At 49.9% G+C, this 23683-nt stretch overlaps 1 protein-coding gene across 1 annotated transcript; it reads left to right on the top strand.

Moving 5' to 3' along the window:
• Positions 1–7565: 7565 nt before the first annotated feature.
• Positions 7566–15223, top strand: LOC310966839 (NLR family CARD domain-containing protein 3-like; the record flags this gene model as incomplete). The annotated part of the gene is made up of 9 exons (XM_083940768.1): positions 7566–7630; positions 8429–8572; positions 8665–8743; positions 8884–8996; positions 9259–11148; positions 11252–11425; positions 13392–13565; positions 13898–13944; positions 14368–15223. The coding sequence occupies 9 exons, from the start codon at positions 7566–7568 to the stop codon at positions 14916–14918; spliced, it is 3237 nt and encodes a 1078-aa protein (XP_083796894.1). The 3' UTR covers positions 14919–15223.
• Positions 15224–23683: the final 8460 nt, after the last annotated feature.

Raw genomic sequence — 23683 nt, 5'->3', positions numbered from 1 at the left:
CGGTCCTGAGCGTCACCCTGTGCCGGATCACACCCTCTTCTTACCCTGATGTCTCCCTGTGCACCTGCTCCTCTCGTGTCCATTCGCACCTGAACGCACCTGAACACACCTGAACGCACCTGAACACACCTGAACGCACCTGAACACACCTGAACGCACCTGAACACACCTGAACGCACCTGAAAGTGTAAGATGCATCTTTTTGTGCTGGTTTTGCATCTATTTTTAGTCATTTTGCATCTTTTTGTGGTGGTTTTGCATCTATTTTTAGTCATTTTGTATCTTTTTGTGGTGGTTTTGCATCTATTTTTAGTCATTTTGCATATTTTTGTGCTGCTAGATACCAAAACATGCTCTGTGTCCCCAGAGTCAGGACTAAACATGGGACAGGTCTGCTCTGTGTCCCCAGAGTCAGGACTAAACATGGGACAGGTCTGCTCTGTGTCCCCAGAGTCAGGACTAAACATGGGACAGGTCTGCTCTGTGTCCCCAGAGTCAGGACTAAACATGGGACAGGTCTGCTCTGTGTCCCCAGAGTCAGGACTAAACATGGGACAGGTCTGCTCTGTGTCCCCAGAGTCAGGACTAAACATGGGACAGGTCTGCTCTGTGTCCCCAGAGTCAGGACTAAACATGGGACAGGTCTGCTCTGTGTCCCCAGAGTCAGGACTAAACATGGGACAGGTCTGCTCTGTGTCCCCAGAGTCAGGACTAAACATGGGACAGGTCTGCTCTGTGTCCCCAGAGTCAGGACTAAACATGGGACAGGTCTGCTCCGTGTCCCCAGAGTCAGGACTAAACATGGGACAGGTCTGCTCCGTGTCCCCAGAGTCAGGACTAAACATGGGACAGGTCTGCTCTGTGTCCCCAGAGTCAGGACTAAACATGGGACAGGTCTGCTCTGTGTCCCCAGAGTCAGGACTAAACATGGGACAGGTCTGCTCCGTGTCCCCAGAGTCAGGACTAAACATGGGACAGGTCTGCTCTGTTTCCCCAGAGTCAGGACTAAACATGGGACAGGTCTGCTCCGTGTCCCCAGAGTCAGGACTAAACATGGGACAGGTCTGCTCTGTGTCCCCAGAGTCAGGACTAAACATGGGACAGGTCTGCTCTGTGTCCCCAGAGTCAGGACTAAACATGGGACAGGTCTGCTCCGTGTCCCCAGAGTCAGGACTAAACATGGAGAGGAAGCGTTCTCTTAAATCCAGACTGAAGACTTTTCTGTAACTTCTGTAAAACTCTTTAATGTTTTAAAAATGACCTCTGATGCGTTTTAAATCTTTTCTGCGTCTTAATTGACCTTTGATGTGTTTTAAACGTCGATGTTTCATGTGTTATTTCTCCCGATGCTTTGAATGTTTGATGTGAAGCACTTTGAATCCCCTTGTTGTTGAATGGTGCTGTACAAATAAAGTGGCGTGACACCATCTGCTGTGAGAGCTCTCTGACACTGACGCTGTCTCTGACTCTGGTTGGACTGGTTTTGACGTCACTCTGATGTTTTTAGACTCTGAAGTTCTCAGGATGTGACGGCGTCCTCAGATCAGACGCACACAGACTCCAGGACTGACGAGGAAGAAAGCAGCAGCGTCTTCTCTCACAGTGAGTTCACTTTGATCCCATTGTGCTGTTTCACTCTGTAACTGGACACTGCAGCGGTTTCTTGGTGCTGGTTCAAAGTCTCCATTGGAAATGTTCTGCAGAGTTTCTCTCTGAGTTTAAGAGCAATTCATTCAGAACGATTGACATCAAATGTTCATATTTCTCAAAAAGAGTCGACAGCACTTTGACTGTAATCTGAGTTCACATCATGGTGAAAGCAGCAGGGAGTGTCTGAACTGCTCCGACCGGTTGGATCAACTTAGTGCTTTTATTTTGACTCTGATCCGACAGTCAAAGCTTTAGCAGCTAAATATAGCTTTCAATCACATTTTGAAAAGGTGTGTGGCTGACCTGATGACGGCAGCCATTTTGAAAAGGTGTGTGGCTGACCTGATGACGGCAGCTATTTTGAAAAGGTGTGTGGCTGAACTGATGACGGCAGCCATTTTGAAAAGGTGTGTGGCTGAACTGATGACGGCAGCCATTTTGAAAAGGTGTGTGGCTGATCTGATGACGGCAGCCATTTTGAAAAGGTGTGTGGCTGACCTGATGACGGCAGCCATTTTGAAAAGGTGTGTGGCTGACCTGATGACGGCAGCCATTTTGAAAAGGTGTGTGGCTGACCTGATGACGGCAGCCATTTTGAAAAGGTGTGTGGCTGATCTGATAGCAGCAGCCATTTTGAAAAGGTGTGTGGCTGATCTGATGATGGCAGCCATTTTGAAAAGGTGTGTGGCTGATCTGATGACGGCAGCCATTTTGAAAAGGTGTGTGGCTGACCTGATGGCAGCAGCCATTTTGAAAAGGTGTGTGGCTGATCTGATGATGGCAGCCATTTTGAAAAGGTGTGTGGCTGATCTGATGACGGCAGCCATTTTGAAAAGGTGTGTGGCTGAACTGATGACGGCAGCCATTTTGAAAAGGTGTGTGGCAGAGCTGATGACAGACTTGTAATCCAAAGATGAAAAAAAAAACACATTGAAACTTAAAAAGATATAGAAAGAAAAAACAAAGAAAGAAAAATTAACAATTTACACGTACAGTCTGAAAAGGGGATGGAAGGAAGCAACGCTTATACATTTCCAACCCCTCACCCAGCACCACCCAACCCAAAATAACATATTATAACAATACAATATATTGTAGTGACACAAACAGACAGACAGGCCCAAACCTTTCCTGCTTCTACACCCCCTCTTCCCTCCAGAACATATAGGCAACAGAGCAAATGCCAGACAGGCATTTAGACAGATAGACAGGCATTCAGACAGACAGGTGTTTAGACAAACAGACCGGATCCTGGCGTGCTGCGATGAAATAGCAGCCACACACACCCTCAGTGTAGAAGGAGGCCGATCATCATGTAGGAGCGATTACAAAAACGTAAGAATGGTAGGAACAGTCCAGTGAACTGGATCAACATTCTCAACTGAACCCCAGTTAGAGAATATTTCCACCTGTGCTGATACAGCAGACGGGTAGAGGGCGCTCTGGCACCCAAATAGTTCCCCTGACAGGCTCTATGCCATCGCTCAGCAGCGGATTGGGCCCTGCAGGGGCCAAACCCATAGCTGAAGGCAGCAAGGGTTGGGATGCCAAATCCTTCCCCTCTCTGGAAGGTGCCAGGGTGTCCCGCAATGAAGTTTGTGGAGCAGGGGAAACCAGGTCCTGGCAGGCCAGAACGGGGCCACAAGCAGAAGCCTGTGACCCTGATGAAGCACCCTGAGAAGCGTTTGGAAGATCAGGGGAAGCGGTGGGAAGGCAAAGAGAAGGCTGTCCTGCCATCCATGGGCCAGAGCATCCTGACCCAGAGGGGTGGTCGTCTCCATTAAGAAGAACCAAAGTGGGCAGTGGGCTGACTCCTCCGGGGCAAAGAGTTATGCACCGTGGCCCCTGGAGGCAAATGCCGAGCCCCCAACCCTGTTGCCTGGTGTGACCGGTCTGGACAGTTTGCTCAAGCGCCTGTAGAGCAGCTGTGCCAAACAGCTCCCCAGGTTTCGGACAAGGGTGACTGTGCTAGCCAGACCTGGCGGCGAGTCTGAACAAGAGTGGACATCAAACGTCCCAGTTCCCTCGACATTAAGGCAAAAGCCTGCAGTGAGGCATCCCTGACGCTGATGGGGGATGCATCCACTTCAGCCCACTGCAGGGATGCAGATAGGATAGGATAAGATGCAAGAGTGACTAGTCAATACGACCCATCCGTGCCGCCGTGCCGTAAACGTTATAAAGAAGGTCATCCGTGACCCGACATTGTGGGCGAGGGCACCCGGCATCTGGCCTCAGAGCCTCATCGGGGGGAAACTATGAGGGAAGCGATTGTCGGCTAACCGCCGGCATGTGGTCAAGGCCAAATTGTGCCGCATCCCCCATTGGGCCAGAGTCCGGCTGTAAGGTCAGGAGAGAGCGTTAGAGTCTCTCCAGGATGCGTGCAACTCCTTCAGATATTCCTCAGAGGGACGAACGGTGAAGGTGGTAGGGGCCGGAGTGCACTTGAAGAAAGCACTAGCAGGCGCTGGCTCCACCTGCTGGAGATCCAGCTGCAGGCGTGCCAGGGCTGCACGAATGATGGATCCCATGGAGCCATCTGCCATCCCCTCCGCAGAGCTCTGAGCGGAGGAACGAGAGCTGGGGCACATCTCATTATAGTCCCAGGCATGGATGTTTGCTCGGGGTGAAACCAAGACAAGGAGAGGGGAGCAAGAGCACTCACTTCACTGATACCGTATCAGCATGTGCTAACTCCTGCTAGCGTAATATAACAAAACCAATCGACCTCACCAGATGCAGGTAGTTTGTTCTTCTTTCTTAGTGACGAACGAGGACGGGGCATCCGTCCTTCCAGGCAAAAAGCAACCGCATGTATAGCTAAAGCTAATGATACCGCAGTAACAAGCGTTAGCCTGCAAAGTGAGAAGATGGAAAGGAAGTGATCTCGTGGATGACACCAGAACTTATACCTGAGCCGGGGGTCATCCGAGGTCACATCTGACCTTGTTGATATTAATACTGGACCTGCACATGAGCGAGACAGAAGATACTCAGTGTTAAGCGCTGCCTCAGGCGTCAGTGAGGATGAAGTAGACACTATTTTTAGATACTTTTTAAAAATCAAACATTATTTCACCATGGTTGTGAGGTCCTGTTACAGTCACCACAGTTGATTGAAGTGATGTCAGTAATGAAGGAGAGGATGTGAATGAACGGTGTTGGGCTGTATCTCTTTAAATGTTCCCTTCTGTCATTTGAATGCATTTGGTCCTGACAGAGACGTGGACTCTGCTATGAACCAGTGTGAGGACGGAGAGGACGGAGCCCCTCTCTCTAAAACCACTCTGTGTGGGGAACATGAGGGACAGACCAAAGCTCAGAGGTGAGAGGAGGAGGAGGAGGAAGATGATGATGGACTCTTCTTCATGTCAGAGCTCAGATCACTCCACCATCATGATTCACACTGAGCTCCTGAACATGTTTGCTTAGAATATGAACGACTCACTTTATTAGTTCACAAAGAGCCAACGACTGATGATCCACTGAGATGAGACGCCATCTTTGATCAGATTACATGTTGATGACCAGGACAACGTTACTCATCCACTGTCTTTGTATCAGGGAGCAGCAGCAGAGACCTGGACCTGGACCTGGACCTGGATCTGGATCTGGACCTGGACCTGGATCTGGACCCAGCTGTGTGTCCATGAAGAGTGACCGGTCTAAGGACTGGTTTGAGGGTTTTAAAGATGAACAACCTGCTGATGGAAGGTGAGAATTGTAAACTGAACTTTATTTTCTGACTCTCTGTTTCTTGTGTTTCTTAAAGTGAATTCAAAACCAACAGTTCTCTGGCTAATCTCACACTCCATTGCTCCAAAGACCCAGAGTTACTTGAACTCCTTCACTTGGGTCAAGGACTCCCTACCCTGTGCAGGCAGTCCTGACCCTGATAGGGACAGCAGCTTCACTCTTGCTGAGCTGAACCGATCCAGAGAGTGCTGAAGGTCACTGACCGATGACACTGTAACCCTACGCCTCGATATCCTGTCCGTGAATATCACAAACAGGATTGGTTACAAAGCCCAGCCCTGTCCCCCACCTGCCCAGGGTGAACCCCGCCCTGCGCCCAATGATCCCAGTGGGAACAATTCCGACTATCTGCCAAGGACCTGGGCACGGCTCTGACTTTGGGAGAAGTGAGAAGTGACCCCCTTCGCCCCATACTCCCCCAGCACCTCCCACAGTATCTCTCAGGGGACCTGGTCATACGCCTTCTCCAGATCCACAACTCACATGTAGATCAGAGTGGTGTCTTCCCCGGTCCCCTCCAGGATCCTTGGGAGAAGAGCTGGTCCATTGTTCCATGTTCTGGACTGAATCCGCATTGCTCCTCTTCAGTCTGAGGTTTGACTACAGGACGAACCTCCTCTCCAGCATCTTGGAGTCGACTTTACCAGGGAGGCTGAGTCGTGTGATACCCCTGTAACTGGCTCACACAGAACCACCATCCTGGTCTGCCACTTCTTTGGCACTGTCCCTGACTTTCACCCAATGTTATTAATAATAATAATAACATAGATTTATGTACGACCTTTCAAGGAACCCCAGGACACGTTATATACGTGGGGCATACAGCCAAACAGTCATACACACAAAGAACAAATCTAGGGCCCAAAGACCTTGGTGAACAGGAATGAGAGCAGATTTGAAGATTATCAGGCTGAGGAGCTGCGGGTATCCGTGGGGAGTGAGTGTGTCACAGCCGTCAAGCCTGGAAGAGCTCATGGTTGTGGCATCCAGAGCAGTGCCTTGGGTGCCACAACCATGAGCTCCTTTTTTTGGTGCTGAGTTAAAGTAGATTTGATGACATCCAGGTTTTTGATTGTGAAGACAGTTGATAAGACACTTTGGGGAGAGCTGCATGAATGGAGCGGTGCTGAGATACAGTTGGGTGTCATCGGCATAACAGTGGAATTTGAGTCCATAGTGGAGGATGATGCCACAGAGGGGGAGCATGTAGATGGTGAAGAGGAGTGGACCGAGCATGAAACCCTAGGGAACGCCTTGGTTGACTGGGGCTGGTGGGGAGCTGGAGCCATTTATGGTGACATACTGTTTCATGTGGGTGAGGTATGACTGGAACTAGGAGAGGGCTGTGGTGGTGAGGCCTAGGTGGTCGGATTGGCGGTTGAGGAGTATAGTGAGGGAGACATTGCCAGAGTCAGCAGCGGTGAGGAGGTCATTGCTGCAGAGTTCATTGGTGAACCATGGGGCAGGGCGGGTGACAGAGATGGACCGGGTCTCGAGGGGGATGAAAGACTCAAGGCTGAGGGATAGAGCAGAATTATAGTGGGCTCCCAGGCCATCTACCCCGGTATCAGGCGGAACTGAGGGCATGTGAATTGAGATCAGGTTGGTTGGATAGGCCTGGTGCACCCAGATTTTATGTTCCAGAATGTTATGGTGCGTTTAGACCACTGCATGGGCGCGGAGACCGGAACAGTGAAGAGGATAGCATGGTGCTCAGACACAGCTAGGTCTAGGCACTGTAGGTGGGAGGGAGGTGAGCCTGTGGAACAAACCAAATCCAGTGTTTGCCCTTTGGCGTGGGTGACACCTTGACGCTGGGATCAGGACTATACATGTATAGTCCTGATCCTGATGCTGGGATCAGGTCTATACATGTATAGTCCTGATCCTGACGCTGGGATCAGGTCTATACATGTATAGTCCTGATCCTGACGCTGGGATCAGGTCTCAGAATAAGACTCTGTATCAGTAATGTTGATATAATAGAAGAAGAGGAAGAAGACATACTCTTGATCCTTATGATGATAAACAATGACAGAGTCTGGTACTTTTTCCTTTTGAAACTGCTTTTCATTAGTTTGTTTGTTTGTATCAGGATGCAGCAGAGACCTGAACCTGGACCTGGACCTGGACCTGGACCTGGACCCAGCTGTGTGTCCATGAAGAGTGACCAGTCTAAGGACTGGTTTGAGGACTTTAAAGTCGGCCAACCTGCTGATGGAAGGTGAGAATTAAAAACTGAACTTTGTTATTAACTGACTGAGTCAAATTGTCTCGTCCTCTTATCCGGGATCGGGTCGCGGCACTTTCAGCAGCTCCAGCAGGGGACCCCAAACGTCCCTTTCCCGGGCCACATGAACCAGCTCTAACTGGGGGACGCCGAGGCGTTCCCAGGCCAGTGCGGAGATCTAATCTCTCCACCTGGTCCTGGGTCTTCCCCGAGGCCTCCTCCCAGCTGGACGTGCCTGGAACACCTCCCTAGGGAGGCGCCCAGGGTTCATCCAGACCAGATGATCCTGAACCACCTCAACTGGCTCCTTTCAACACAAAGGAGCAGCGGCTGGCTACAAAAGGGTGGTCAGATTCAGGAGTCCCTCAAAGTCCTTCCACCGCCCCATGACCTCATCAGCTGAGGTCACCAGCGTCCCGTCCTTACTGTAAACAGCTTGGACGGTTCCCCGTGTCCCCCTCCTGAGGTGCTGAATGGTGGTCCAGAAGCACCTCGGTGCCCCCCAAAGTCCTTCTCCAGGACTTGTGTGAACTCCTCCCACACCCGCTGCTTTGCCTCTGACCCAGCAGAGGCTGCAGCCCTTCAGACCTGTGGGGACCTCAGAACCACCTCCGGAGTCTTCTGGGAGACCAGATCCTGAAGGCCTCCTTCTTCAGGGTTACCGCCAATTGAGACACCTAACCAACAAACTCCGCCTCCTTCCCCCACAGAGAGGTGACGCTCCACGTCCCCAGAGCCTCTGCAGCAGCGCCCTGACCCCAGCAGTTCCTCCTGCGAGTGTTGGGCCCACAGGACGGAGAGGAGGGAGGCGCCACGTCACTTTTTCGGGCTCTGCCCGGCCAGCCTCCGTGGCAAACCCGGCCACCAGGCGCTTTCCGTCGAGCTCTCCGCCTGGGTCTGGCTGCAGACGGAGGGCTCGGGCTTCCTCCGGGCAGGGTCTCTCTTCTTCTTCCTCGTTTTTCCATAGAGTCTTTATTTAAGACAGAACTCAGGTACTTGGGACTGAACTGTTCTTCTTTTCTCTGCAGACTTGAGCAGGAGAGCTCCGAGGTTCCCACTGATCGGTCCGCTCAGCAGCATCACACACACCTGGACTCAGTGTTTACGGTGCGTACATGTGCAAACACACCTTTCACTGTGAACTTCATCAACTCCATATTAAATGATGATGGGGCCGTTCAGGAACAGCCTGATGAATCACATGTTGTGTTGAAGCAGTTTAAATCCACTTCATCGTTCTGTTCCAGCTGCTGGAGGAGAACATCGTCACTTTTGTGAAGAACGAGCTGAAGAGGATCCACAAGGTTCTGAGTCCAGATTACCCAGAATGCTTAGAGAGTCAGAGGGAGGATGAGGAGGTGTTGGACAGTGAGGATGAAGAGCAGAGGAGCAGCAGAGAGGCGTTTCTGAAGATCACACAGTTGTTCCTGAGGAGAATGAAGCAGGAGGAGCTGGCTGACTGTCTGCAGAGCAGTAAGAGGATCTGAATGTCTTTAACATGATGGAAAAGGGAAATGGAGGCAGCATGGGAGAAGTTTACATTTGCAAACTGTGCTGCACACATCTGCATCAGACCAGAGGCTGTTTGTCCTCCACTGATGAGCTGAATGAAACTGTTGGAGGAGGAACTATACAGCCAGTGTTCAATGTTCTGTTGTCTGGTTTTCTGTAGGATCCACTCACTGGTTTCATTTGTTCTTTGTTCGTTCAGGAAGTCATTCTGGAGTTTGTCGACGTGAACTGAAGTCTCACCTGAAGAAGAAGTTCCAGTGTGTGTTTGAGGGGATCGCTAAAGCAGGAAACCCAACTCTTCTGAATCAGATCTACACAGAGATCTTCATCACAGAGGGAGGGAGTGCAGAGGTCAATGATGAACATGAGGTCAGACAGATTGAAACAGCATCCAGGAAACACGACAGACCAGAAACAACGATCAGATGTGGAGACATCTTTAAAGCCTCACCTGGAAGAGAGGAACCAATCAGAGCAGTGATGACAAAGGGAGTGGCTGGCATTGGGAAAACAGTCCTAACACAGAAGTTCACTCTGGACTGGGCTGAAGGCAAAGCCAACCAGGACGTACACTTCACATTTCCATTCACTTTCAGAGAGCTGAATGTGCTGAAGCAGAGAAAGTTCAGCTTGGTGGAACTTGTTCATCACTTCTTTAGTGAAACCAAAGAAGCAGGAATCTGCAGGTTTGAAGAGTTCCAGGTCGTGTTCATCTTTGACGGTCTGGACGAGTGTCGACTTCCTCTGGACTTCCACAACACTGAGGTCCTGACTGATGTTACAGAGTCCACCTCAGTGGATGTGCTGCTGACGAACCTCATCAGGGGGAAACTGCTTCCCTCTGCTCGCCTCTGGATCACCACACGACCTGCAGCAGCCAATCAGATCCCTCCTGAGTGTGTTGACATGGTGACAGAGGTCAGAGGGTTCACTGACCCACAGAAGGACGAGTACTTCAGGAAGAGATTCAGAGATGAGGAGCAGGCCGGCAGAATCATCTCCCACATCAAGACTTCACGAAGCCTCCACATCATGTGCCACATCCCAGTCTTCTGCTGGATCACTGCTACAGTTCTGGAGGAAGTGACGAGAACCAGAGAGGGAGCAGAGCTGCCCAAGACCCTGACTGAGATGTACATCCACTTCCTGGTGGTTCAGTCCAAAGTGAAGAAGGTCAAGTATGATGGAGGAGCTGAGACGGATCCACACTGGAGTCCAGAGAGCAGGAAGATGATCGAGTCTCTGGGGAAACTGGCTTTTGAGCAGCTGCAGAAAGGAAACCTGATCTTCTATGAGTCCGACCTGAGAGAGTGTGGCATCGATGTCAGAGCAGCCTCAGTGTACTCAGGAGTGTTCACACAGGTCTTTAAAGAGGAGAGAGGACTGTACCAGGACAAGGTGTTCTGCTTCATCCATCTGAGTGTTCAGGAGTTTCTGGCTGCTCTTCATGTCCATCTGACGTTCACCATCTCTGGAGTCAACCTGCTGTCAGGAGAACAAAGCTCGAGCTTGTGGTTTATACTTAGAAACAAACCTAAACCAACACATCTCCACCAGAGTGCTGTGGACCGGGCCTTACAGAGTCCAAACGGACACCTGGACTTGTTCCTCCGCTTCCTCCTGGGTCTTTCACTAGAGACCAACCAGAAACACCTACGAGGCCTGCTGACACAGACAGGAAGTAGTTCACACACAAAAGAGGAAACAGTCCAGTACATCAAGGAGAAGATCAGTGAGAATCTGTCTGCAGAGAAAAGCATCAATCTGTTCCACTGTCTGAATGAACTGGAGGATCGTTCTCTGGTGGATGAGATCCAACAGTCCCTGAGTTCAGGACGTCTCTCCACAGATGAACTGTCTCCTGCTCAGTGGTCAGCTCTGGTCTTCATCTTACTGACATCAGGAAAAGATCTGGACGTGTTTGACCTGAAGAAGTACTCTGCTTCAGAGGAGGCTCTTCTGAGGCTACTGCCAGTGGTCAAAGCCTCCAACAAAGCTCTGTACGTGCTCACATGAATATCAGATTACTGTAGTTTTTATTCATTCAGAACTAACAACCATTGTTTGTCATTACTGTCTCATGTATTGCTGATTCCTCTTCAGACTGAGTGGCTGTAACCTGTCAGAGAGAAGCTGTGCAGCTCTGTCCTCAGTCCTCAGCTCCCAGTCCTCTAGTCTGAGACATCTGGACCTGAGTAACAACGACCTGCAGGACTCAGGAGTGGATCTGGTGTCTGATGGACTGAAGAGTCCACACTGCAGACTGGAGACTCTCAGGTTGGTGCTTTGCTATTTTAAGAGGATGACCCTCTGAAGTCTGATTGTCCCTAATATATGAATTACTATTTGACCTTTCTATTGAATCCATTCAAGATTAGTGACTGCAACCGTGCTTTAGCATGATCGTCCCTCCTCCCCCTTGTTCCAGGCCCGGCCTGCGCTCACATTACTTGAAATGATCCGGGACTTTGCTCGATTTCTTATACCATCGTTCTTTCATCACCCCAGATCTGCAGAAAACACAACAGACGCATATAAACAGACATCAGGCCTGCCTTCAATGATCCTGCTCGTACATGTTCAATCGTGCTTTACTAAAGCCCCCTTCTCTCAACCGGACCGGGGTCCAGGATTGTACCGTACTTAAGCACAGAACAGTTGTACTCACACTGGTCTATCAAACTAGACTTTAGACGGGAGCTTGATCTGCTGGGGCTCTGCCTTCCAGATCATCCTCCAGGAGATCTCCTTCTCCAGTGCACCCTCCCACCTCGTCCATGCACCCTGCTGTCGCATGCCCACCTCCTGCAGGTTCTGTGCTCTTTGACACCGGCCCGCACTTCCTCTAGGACTAGCTGCCACATGTCCCTGCCATGGGCCTTGTCATATCAGGGTTGTGCGATGGTTCCTAACCCTGCCCAGCCAGTGTGTACCTTGCTCTCCAAAGCCCTGTGTCTCAGCCAGGACTATGCTATCTCCAGACCTTCCTGGGCTCTCCACTTCTTTCCTGTCCAAACTGCGATACCAGCTAATGCCACCTTCGAGTCCTTTGGGTCCTGCTAAAGCAGTGCTTCTCTGGTAAGACATTGAACTCCTCTTCGAGGCTGCTCAAAGGCAGCTGGAGCTTGGTACTCTGTCTGTAGAGTGCTGTGCTGCACAAGCTGCATGGCAGCCCCAGCCACCTGTGGAGGTGGCTGCTGACCTTCTCCATGGTCCCTATCGTGGACAAGGTAACCTCATACACCAGAAGAGGCCACAGGTAAGATGCCATGTTGTCATATCCAGGCCTTATATCAGCCTGGTAGGCCAGACTTCTGCAGAGCGGTGAGCCAAGATTCAAACTCCTTGATGGTGGATTGGATGGATGTTACGTCCCTGAGGATGTAGTCGAAGACCAAGGCTCTTGATGGTTTGTCAGTGAGGGACAGGATCGCAATTCCATCCCCTTTGAAATGAAACTTGTCCACCACTTCCCCATCCTTCAAAACCATGGACCTGGACTTGACAGGCTTGACACTCAAACGCTGGCTTGCTGTTGGCCATTTCATCTGCTACTTCTGGACTACTCCGTCTGGAGCCGAAGAGTTTGGTGCTTGGAGGGTCTGGGAACTGTGAGGTTCCTCCGGGCTCGGCTCCTCCTGCATCTCACCAGAAGAGACTTCTTTGCGCTGTGCAGCGCTCTCCTGCAGCATGCATTTCATCTTTGCCAGGTGGATTTCAAGGCCGTGTTCATTCTTGAAGACCTTGCAGCAAATGCACATAGCAGTTGTCGTTGTTGCTCAAAGGTTTGAAAGGCCGTCATCGTTGGGTCCGTCCTGTTGGGATGCTCATCCTCCTCCCTAATCCAGCGAAACTGAGACAAAGATACATCGTCAGATGCGTCGGGACACATCTTCAGTGATGTTCCTGAGGTCATCGGGTTTATTGAAAATGCTTCTGTCTGCTTCAACACTCATCAGAGAAGAGAGAAGCACGACAAAGAAGAAATGCAATTTCACCGACTGTGACGCATCAACGAGGTTCTCCACCAGCACTGATGCTATTACACTGGGTGTGTGTGTGTGTGTGTGTGTGTGTGTGTGTGTGTGTGTGTGTGTGTGTGTGTGTGTGTGTGTGTGTGTGTGTGTGTGTGTGTGTGTGTGTGTGTGTGTGTGTGTGTGTGTGTGTGTGTGTGTGTGTGTGTGTGTGTGTGTGTGTGTGTGTGTGTGTGTGTGTGTGTGTGTGTGTGTGTGTGTGTGTGTAGTCTCTCAGGCTGTCTGGTCTCAGAGGAAGGCTGTGCTTCTCTGGTCTCAGCTCTGAGCTCCAACCCGTCCCATCTGAGAGAACTGGACCTGAGCTACAATCATCCAGGAGACTCAGGAGAGAAGCTTCTGTCTGCTGGACTCAAGGATCCACACTGGAGACTGGACTCTCTCAGGTGTGGACAGACAGACAGACTGGACTCTCTCAGGTATGGACAGACAGACAGACTGGACTCTCTCAGGTGTGGACAGACAGACAGACTGGACTCTCTCAGGTATGGACAGACAGACAGACTGGACTCTCTCAGGTGTGGACAGACAGACTGACTGGACTCTCTCAGGTGTGGACAGACAGACAGACTGGACTCTCTCAGGTGTGGACAGACAGACAGACTGGACTCTCTCAGGTGTGGACAGACAGACTGTTTGTGTCTCTAACTGATGAACTCTGGTTCCTGTTGAAGGACCTGATGAGTGAAGTTGATGGTGTCTTTGTGTCTTCCTGCAGGATGGACCATGGTGGACCACAGAGACTGAGACCTGGTCTGAGGAAGTGTGAGTGTGTTTTCAGTGTGATTCAGGAGAACTCAGCTGCTCATGTTACACTAGAGTTTGACATGTTCTGGACTGAAGTACAAACATGAACTTCTCCAGAGTTTCAATCAGGATCCAGCTTCTGTTTTTGTGCAGAAAGATTTTAGAACTGAATCCATTTCAAATCCACAAAGACCCCAAAGTGAAGTCAGTGATCCAACAGAACTAATGGGTCCATTTCATTAGCAGTGGAGCCAACAGAGAGCTCTCTTTGCTCCTTCTTCTTTGGACTCTGACATTAGAGAAGAGCTGTGTTGCCTTCAGGTGCTGCTTTAAACTCCGTATTCACAGTTTGACAGATAGAAGTTGTGTTCAGGAAGCCTTCAGTTTTCTAAATCACAGATGAAAACCTGCAGCTGTGTTGTGTCTTGTTCTCTCCATCAGATGCCTGTGAACTGGAACTGGACACAAACACAGTACACAGAAGACTCAAACTGTCTGACAACAACAGGAAGGTGACACGTGTGGAGGAGGATCAGTCATATCCTGATCATCCAGACAGATTTGACTACTTGGAACAGCTGCTGTGTAGAACTGGTCTGACTGGTCGCTGTTACTGGGAGGTCGAGTGGAGAGGAGGAGTTCATATATCAGTGAGTTACAGAGGAATCAGCAGGAGAGGACTCAATAAAGTCTGTTCTTTTGGAGTGAATGATCAGTCCTGGAGTCTGTTCTGCTCTGATGATGGTTACTCTGTCTATCACAATAAAAGAGAAACATCCATCACCTCCTCCTCCTCCTCCTCCTCCTCCGTCTCTCACAGAGCAGCAGTGTATGTGGACTGTCCTGCCGGCTCTCTGTCCTTCTACAGAGTCTCCTCTGACTCACTGATCCACCTCCACACCTTCAACACCACGTTCACTGAACCTCTTTATCCTGGGTTTCTGTTGTGGTTCCCTGGTTCCTCAGTGTCTGTGTATCCTCTGCAGGTCTGAGTCTCTCCTGTGCACAGAAACACTGAAGATCAGCTGCTGAAATCAAAGTTCAGTGTGTTCACCATCACACACACACTCTGCACTGTGAAGCAGATCTGTCTCACACTCACACACTGATCTGATTTCACCTCTTTGATCATCAACATTTAACACTTTAGCTAGAAACTCTTCCTGAAACGTGACGAGAGGAATCGATCTTTCTGAGTCATGATGTCGTATATTTCAAATGTGGAAAGCATCTGGAACCATCTCCATGTTTTCTAATGTTTCCAAAAGCTTTTAATAAAATCTATGCTTCTGTTGTATGTTGAGGGTCCACGTGTCTTCATTTCATCACTTTCAACATCAGCAGGTTCATCCTGAGGTGGATCTGGTCCTCGCCGTCGCAGTGTGAGCGCTCAGAGGGCGAGCAGCTCCTGGTTCATCCATTCTTGGAAACGCCTTTTCTCAGGAATCCCCCCTGGAGTAAGTTTGGTGTCTGTGAGTATAAAATATATATATATATGTTATGGTTTGTGTTAGATCAGGACCCAAATGCACGACTCGACTCTGGTTCAAAGTGCAACAAACAGTCTTCAATGTTCAAAAGGGTGCAAGCACAGGTGCGAGGTGGAGGGGTGGTGCGAGGTCCCAGGATCCTGATGTGGTAGGTGGAGTCACTGAGGAGTGCGTGGATGCAGGTGGCGTGATGTGGGGTCCGCTGTAGGGGAATGGCGATGCAGTGAGAGAGCTCCGGGGAGCAGGTCCACAGGCAGGTTCACAGGCAGGTCCACAGGCAGGTCCACAGGCAGGTCCACAGGCAGGTCCACAGGCAGGTCCACAGGCAGGTTCACAGGCAGGTCCACAGGCAGGTAGGGAGGAAGCAACGCTCAGGACTGCACAGCAAGCACAGTAATCTGAAGCAAGGTAGCAAAAACACAAAGAGATTAGCTTCACATGCTAAGCACAGTGCACAGGGCAAAAATACAACGAAGCCAGGATCCAAACAGCCACGGAGACTGACGAAACGATCTGGCGAGAAACCAGTGGCTTTATAGGAGGCTAGGTTGTAGAGTGAGTTCACCTGCTTCACCTGCGGAGAAGAAGCCACGCCCACATGCACACACAGCACAGACGGGGGGAGAGACACAGGAGGAATAATACAGACAGGGACACAACAACACACACAAGGAAAACTCAGGGCTGCCATGATGGAATCATGACGGTACCACCCCCCAAAGATTGACTCCAGACGGTCTACCTGGTCCTCTGGGATGTGCCTGATAGAAGTGAGTGAGAAGAGAGGGGTCCAAGATGAGCCCCCAGGAATACCAACTCCTCTACTCTGGGCCGTATCCCTCCCAGTCAGCAAGGTATTGGTATCCCCGCCCCCTGCGACTCACGTCCAGGATGCGACTGACTGTGAAGGCCGGGTGTCCATCGATGAGCCGGGGGGATGGTGGGGCGACGGCAGGAGGGCACAGAGTACTGGTGGAAACAGGTTTTAGCTTGGAGACATGGAAGATGGGATGTACCCTCAATGACGCAGGGAGCTTGAGGCGAATGGCAGAAGGGTTAATAATGGACTCAATTTCATAAGGACCAATAAATCTGGGAGACAGCTTTTTGGAAGTCACACTGAGGGGAATGTCCTTAGCTGGAGTACGCCGCCGGTCCGCCAACCTCCGATTCTGGTCCTGGGTGTGCAGAACAGCAGCCTTGGTCTCTCTCCAGATTCTGCGGATCCTTCGGAGGGCTAGCTGGACCGATGGTACGGCGATCTCCTGCTCTTGGGAAGGGAACAGAGGAGGTAAATAACCAACAGAGGCTTCAAAAAAAGTCAAACCTGTAGCTGCAGACGTCAGAGAGTTATGCGAGTATTCCACCCAGGTGAGATGAGTCCTCCAGGAGGCAGGGTTCTGAGCACATATGCAGCACAGTCTCCAGATCTTGATTGGCTCTCTCTCTTTGGACTGTGGGTGGTATCCCGAAGACAAGCTCTCTGTAGCGCCCAATGCCCGGCAAAACTCTTTCCATACTTTAGACGTGAACTGGGGGCCTCTGTCTGACACGATGTCCGATGGAATGCCATGGATCCGGAGCACATTGTTCACCAGTAATTCATCAGTCTCTGTAGCTGAGGGAAGCTTAGGCAGTGCCACAGAATGTACCGCTTTGAAGAAGCGGTCCACAATGGTAAGAATAGTGTCATTACCTTGGGATAACAGCAGTCCGGTGACAAAGTCCACAGCGGTATGGGACCAAGGACGACTGGGCACAGGGAGAGGACGGAGGAGACCTGCAGGTGGCCGATGAGTAGCTTTCCCTCGAGCACAAACAGTACATGCCTTGACATACTCACAGGTGTCTGCAGCCATGGTTGGACACCAGAAGTGGCGTTGAAGCAGGGACAAGGTGCGGGAAGTACCAGGATGGCAGGTAAACCGGGATGTCATGTGTGTCCCCACAGGAGAACCTGAGGGCGGACAAAAACAGGAACCAACAAGCAACCCCGGGGACCACCACCGGGATCCATAAATGCTGAAAGCTTTGGGTTGGGAGGGGCTGTACTGGTCGACACATCTCTGTAACATTGCATGGAAGTCTGGGACAGTGCCAAGGAATGCAGGACCAGGGTGGTGGTTCCCCTGTTTAAAAAGGGGGACCAGAGGGTGTGTGCCAGTTACAGGGGTATCACACTAAAAAAATACAGATTCTTCCCTCGATGGGATCGGATCCTGGAAAGGGGGCCTCAGAGTTGGCTCATCAAGGCATGTGACCTGGTCCTTCGGGAGATACTATGGGAGGTGCTGCGGGAGTATGAGGTCACTTCTGAGGGCAATCTCTGTACCATCAAAGAGAGAGCTGTGTCCGGATCCTTGGCAGTCAGTCGGATTCGTTCCTGGTGGGGGTCGGCCTCTGCCAGGGCTGCTCTTTGTCACCAATCCTGTTTGTGATTTTCATGGATCTATCGAGGCGTGGTCGTGGTGGGGAGGGGTTGCAGTTCAGTTGGCTGAGGATCTGGTCTCTGGCGTGGTCCTGATGGCGTCGTCGGTCAGTGACTTTCAGCACTCACTGGATTGGTTCGCAGCCGAGTGTGAAACGGCCGGGATGAGGATCACCACCTCTAAATCTGAGGCCGTGGCTGGTGCTACTTTTTTAGAAAACATTGGCTTTTTAAGGTCGATCGCAGCGATCGGGAAAATAGAATCCCAGTATCGACAGTTTTCCCTAGGATTTGTGTTATTCATTATATCAGCTACACATATTTAGATAATTATAGCTGGAATATTTGTAAGAGGGGTCTAGGACTCATACACGCTACACAATTCTGTTTAGACATGTTAGCAGCTTGTTCAACCATTAATAACCAATTGTTATTGTGTCCAGATTCCCCTGTTTCTGCCTGGAGCCATTCATCTGGAGTATACGCTGCTCTAGGTTCTTCAAATGCAAAAACTCCTTGTTCAGTACAATTATACATGCATAGACTTATCAGGAATGAAGGATCAGTGCTGGAAGACCATCCCCATAATAGAAACAGCCAGCATTGGTCTCCTGTTCCCCTAAAGTCGGGAGGGAACAATGTTTCCCCCTCTGTGAGGTTCACTGTTATTATTAGTTTGTTATCCTTTCCAGGATCCTTTAGGCTAACTATATTCCTATGGTATGTAGCCCATGCTGTGGTGGTATAAGTACTCCAGTTTTGGTTATCTGGATCCTCTACCAGCGTGTCCCACCTTGTGTCTTGTTGGTCATTAGTCATGTACCATTGCGTATAACCTGTTCCGCTATGTCCTTTATGTGAGAGTCTACCTACTGGGACGACTGTTGTGGATGTTTGGTTTGCTGGTAAATGTATTTGAGGAATGGAGTAGTGCATTCGTGTTGTTTTCACCTCACAGTCAGCCTTTGTGTTTACCCTTCCACGTTTAGGACGCTCTAAAGCTGAGGTTGTTATATCTGGATGTAGTCTAGGTGGTTCCCATAGGTTCCACATGAACAGGATCATTATTATTAGACAGGTAGATGCCACCCAGCACCGGATGGCATCTCCTAACCATCTTTGGGTCATTTTGGCTAAATGTATCTCCTCTACTTGGTTTGGTGTCTTATAAACGCTTCACTGACTTTCAGGTCTATCCAGCCTCTAAACGTATGAATCCACCCTATTATCAGATTTTGGCTCACTCCCCTAACGGCGTCTTTAACCAAAATGACCCTTTTGCAGTGCGTTAAATGGATCCACGTTAATCATTCTGCTATCTTTACTGCTGTGGGGTTTGTCAGCAATACGTGATACGGCCCTTCACACTTAGGTGAACACCAATGTTTCCTCTTTATGCTTCTTATTAGCACCCAGTCTCCCAGTTCCACTAGCTGGAGTTCCTGCTGGGGGACAGAAAGGTTTTTCATTAGTTTGCTTCTGTTTTGGTTTTTCCAACATGGACCTCATATAGTCAGCTAAATTAGCCTCATCATCTGTTTCCCATTGGTTTTTAAATTGGGGTAGTCTTTATGGTTTTTCAAAGAACATTTCATAAGGTATCAGTTTAAAAAGCACAGGTGATGTTTATGTTTAATTTCACTAAAACTAAACATTGTGTCCATGGTCTTCCTGTTTCTTCAAGACACTTTTTAAGTCTGTTTTTAATCGTTCATTCTTTCTACTCGGCAGCACTTTGTGGTTGGTAAGCTCAATGATTCTTCAGATCAATATGAAACATTATCCCAATCTTCTTTCCTATCTGGTTTACAACATGAGTTCTGTTATCACTGTAGATGTCCTCAGGTGTCCCGTACCTGGGAATGATGTCTTTACAGAGGCCTTTGCCACCGTCACAGCGTCGGGATGATTGGTTGGAAAAAGTTCAATCCATTTAGAAAATGCATCTGTTATGAATGGACTACTTTTTACTACTTTTCCCCTTCACTTTGGTTTAATTCTATAAAATCCATGTGGATTATTTGGAAGGGATCTTTAGGTGTAGGGAGCTTTGCTCTACGCGGTCTCAGATGACCTTGTGGGTTGTGCCTGGCACACGTCAGACATGCTCTACAGAAATGTTCTGAATAAGAGTTGAATCCATAGGTCGTATAATATTGGTGTATCTGTCCCACCATCCCTCCTGTTGAGACACGTGTTGACCCATGGCTCAATATTGCCGCCCATTTACACAAGTTCCTTGGTAGGACAGGTTTGTTGTCTGGTCACTGGAATATGTTGTCTCGTACTTTTGCTCTGTTTTTTATCCAAACTTCTCTTTCAGTTGGTGGACTTTGTTCTTGCGTTGCTTTGAAGGTAGTTTGATCTAGAGTTGTGCATTCTTGCTCTGTCAACACAGTTGTGTGACCTGTTGCTGCTGCTTGTGCTGTTTCGTCTGCAAATGCATTTCCTAGGGAAACAGTATCTGTGCCGGACGTATGTGCTGCACATTTACATCTTGCTAATGCTTTTGGAAGTTGCACTGTTTGCAATAGATCTGTCAAAAGTTCAACATGTGTTCCTAGTTTCCCTGTTGAGGTTTTCCTGCCTCTGTTCTTCCAATATGGTGCAAACGTATGAACTGTAGCATATGCATGTTGACTATCAGTATAGATAGGTACTTCTTTGTTTTTCATTCATTGACATGCTTCAGTTAGTGCTATTTATTCTGCAGCCTGTGCTGAATAATGTGACGGCAGCTGTTCTGCTTTTAGCACCGTCGGGTGAGTTACAGCTGCATCTCCTGTCAGGGTTTTACGTAGTTCATTCTTTTTAGAGGAACCATCTACAAACATCACCTCTCCCTTTTGTAATGGTTGGTCTCTCAGAGCGGCTCTGCTGTTAGCTGTCTGTTCTGCTAGTTCCTGCCAATCATGTCGTACACCATCCTCTGGGAGGGGCAACAGCGTAGCAGGATTCAGAGTTGGACATCTTCCACTGGTCAGATGGGGTTGTGACAGCAAAGTAGACATGCAAGACAGATGTCTAGCTGGTGACAGGAACGTCATATTCGTTTGTCGTAGTAGCACAGACGCAGCATGTGCTACTTTCAAAACCAGTGCATGAAACAAAACTATTGCAGCACTTGTTTCTACAGCCGCGGAGGCTGCTATGACTGCTCTCACACAGGCAGGCAGTGCACATGCTACACTGTCTAGTTGAGATGAAAAATGTGCTTCAGGTTTCAGTTTGTCTCCAGGTTTCTGTTCGAATACAAAGGTCAGAAAATATCATTTGCAATCTCCCATTTGAACAAAGGGTTTCCCATAATCTGGTGATGCTGGTGCTGTGCTAGATACCAAAACATGCTCTGTGTCCCCAGAGTCAGGACTAAACATGGGACAGGTCTGCTCTGTGTCCCCAGAGTCAGGACTAAACATGGGACAGGTCTGCTCTGTGTCCCCAGAGTCAGGACTAAACCTGGGACAGGTCTGCTCTGTGTCCCCAGAGTCAGGACTAAACATGGGACAGGTCTGCTCTGTGTCCCCAGAGTCAGGACTAAACATGGGTCAGGTCTGCTCTGTGTCCCCAGAGTCAGGACTAAACATGGGTCAGGTTTGCTCTGTGTCCCCAGAGTCAGGACTCAACATGGGACAGGTCTGCTCCGTGTCCCCAGAGTCAGGACTAAACATGGGACAGGTCTGCTCTGAGTCCCCAGAGTCAGGACTAAACATGGGACAGGTCTGCTCTGTGTCCCCAGAGTCAGGACTAAACATGGGACAGGTCTGCTCTGTGTCCCCAGAGTCAGGACTAAACCTGGGACAGGTCTGCTCTGTGTCCCCAGAGTCAGGACTAAACATGGGACAGGTCTGCTCTGTGTCCCCAGAGTCAGGACTAAACATGGGACAGGTCTGCTCTGTGTCCCCAGAGTCAGGACTAAACATGGGACAGGTCTGCTCCGTGTCCCCAGAGTCAGGACTAAACATGGGACAGGTCTGCTCTGTGTCCCCAGAGTCAGGACTAAACATGGGACAGGTCTGCTCTGTGTCCCCAGAGTCAGGACTAAACATGGGACAGGTCTGCTCTGTGTCCCCAGAGTCAGGACTAAACATGGGACAGGTCTGCTCTGTGTCCCCAGAGTCAGGACTAAACATGGGACAGGTCTGCTCTGTGTCCCCAGAGTCAGGACTAAACATGGGACAGGTCTGATCTGTGTCCCCAGAGTCAGGACTAAACATGGGACAGGTCTGCTCTGTGTCCCCAGAGTCAGGACCAAACATGGGACAGGTCTGCTCTGTGTCCCCAGAGTCAGGACTAAACATGGGACAGGTCTGCTCTGTGTCCCCAGAGTCAGGACTAAACATGGGACAGGTCTGCTCCGTGTCCCCAGAGTCGGGACTAAACATGGGACAGGTCTGCTCTGTGTCCCCAGAGTCAGGACTAAACATGGGACAGGTCTGCTCTGTGTCCCCAGAGTCAGGACTAAACATGGGACAGGTCTGCTCTGTGTCCCCAGAGTCAGGACTAAACATGGGACAGGTCTGATCTGTGTCCCCAGAGTCAGGACTAAACATGGGACAGGTCTGCTCTGTGTCCCCAGAGTCAGGACTAAACATGGGACAGGTCTGCTCCGTGTCCCCAGAGTCAGGACTAAACATGGGACAGGTCTGCTCCGTGTCCCCAGAGTCAGGACTAAACATGGGACAGGTCTGCTCTGTGTCCCCAGAGTCAGGACTAAACCTGTGACAGGTCTGCTCTGTGTCCCCAGAGTCAGGACTAAACATGGGACAGGTCTGCTCCGTGTCCCCAGAGTCAGGACTAAACATGGGACAGGTCTGCTCTGTGTCCCCAGAGTCAGGACTAAACATGGGACAGGTCTGCTCTGTGTCCCCAGAGTCAGGACTAAACATGGGACAGGTCTGCCCTGTGTCCCCAGAGTCAGGACTAAACATGGGACAGGTCTGCTCTGTGTCCCCAGAGTCAGGACTAAACATGGGACAGGTCTGCTCTGTGTCCCCAGAGTCAGGACTAAACATGGGACAGGTCTGCTCTGTGTCCCCAGAGTCAGGACTAAACATGGGTCAGGTCTGCTCTGTGTCCCCAGAGTCAGGACTAAACATGGGACAGGTCTGCTCTGTGTCCCCAGAGTCAGGACTAACCATGGGACAGGTCTGCTCTGTGTCCCCAGAGTCAGGACTAAACATGGGACAGGTCTGCTCTGTGTCCCCAGAGTCAGGACTAAACATGGGACAGGTCTGCTCTGTGTCCCCAGAGTCAGGACTAAACATGGGACAGGTCTGCTCTGTGTCCCCAGAGTCAGGACTAAACATGGGACAGGTCTGCTCTGTGTCCCCAGAGTCAGGACTAAACATGGGACAGGTCTGCTCTGTGTCCCCAGAGTCAGGACTAAACATGGGACAGGTCTGCTCCGTGTCCCCAGAGTCAGGACTAAACATGGGACAGGTCTGCTCTGTGTCCCCAGAGTCAGGACTAAACATGGGACAGGTCTGCTCTGTGTCCCCAGAGTCAGGACTAAACATGGGACAGGTCTGCTCTGTGTCCCCAGAGTCAGGACTAAACATGGGACAGGTCTGCTCTGTGTCCCCAGAGTCAGGACTAAACATGGAGAGGAAGCGTTCTCTTAAATCCAGACTGAAGACTTTTCTGTAACTTCTGTAAAACTCTTTAATGTTTTAAAAATGACCTTTGATGCGTTTTAAATCTTTTCTGCGTCTTAATTGACCTTTGATGTGTTTTAAACGTCGATGTTTCACGTGTTATTTCTCCCGATGCTTTGAATGTTTGATGTGAAGCACTTTGAATCCCCTTGTTGTTGAATGGTGCTGTACAAATAAAGTGG

This window comes from Echiichthys vipera, assembly GCF_963691815.1.
Source record: "Echiichthys vipera genome assembly, chromosome: 3".
NCBI classification, from domain to species: domain Eukaryota; kingdom Metazoa; phylum Chordata; class Actinopteri; order Perciformes; family Trachinidae; genus Echiichthys; species Echiichthys vipera.
This window is presented reverse-complemented; position numbering and strand designations above follow the sequence as displayed.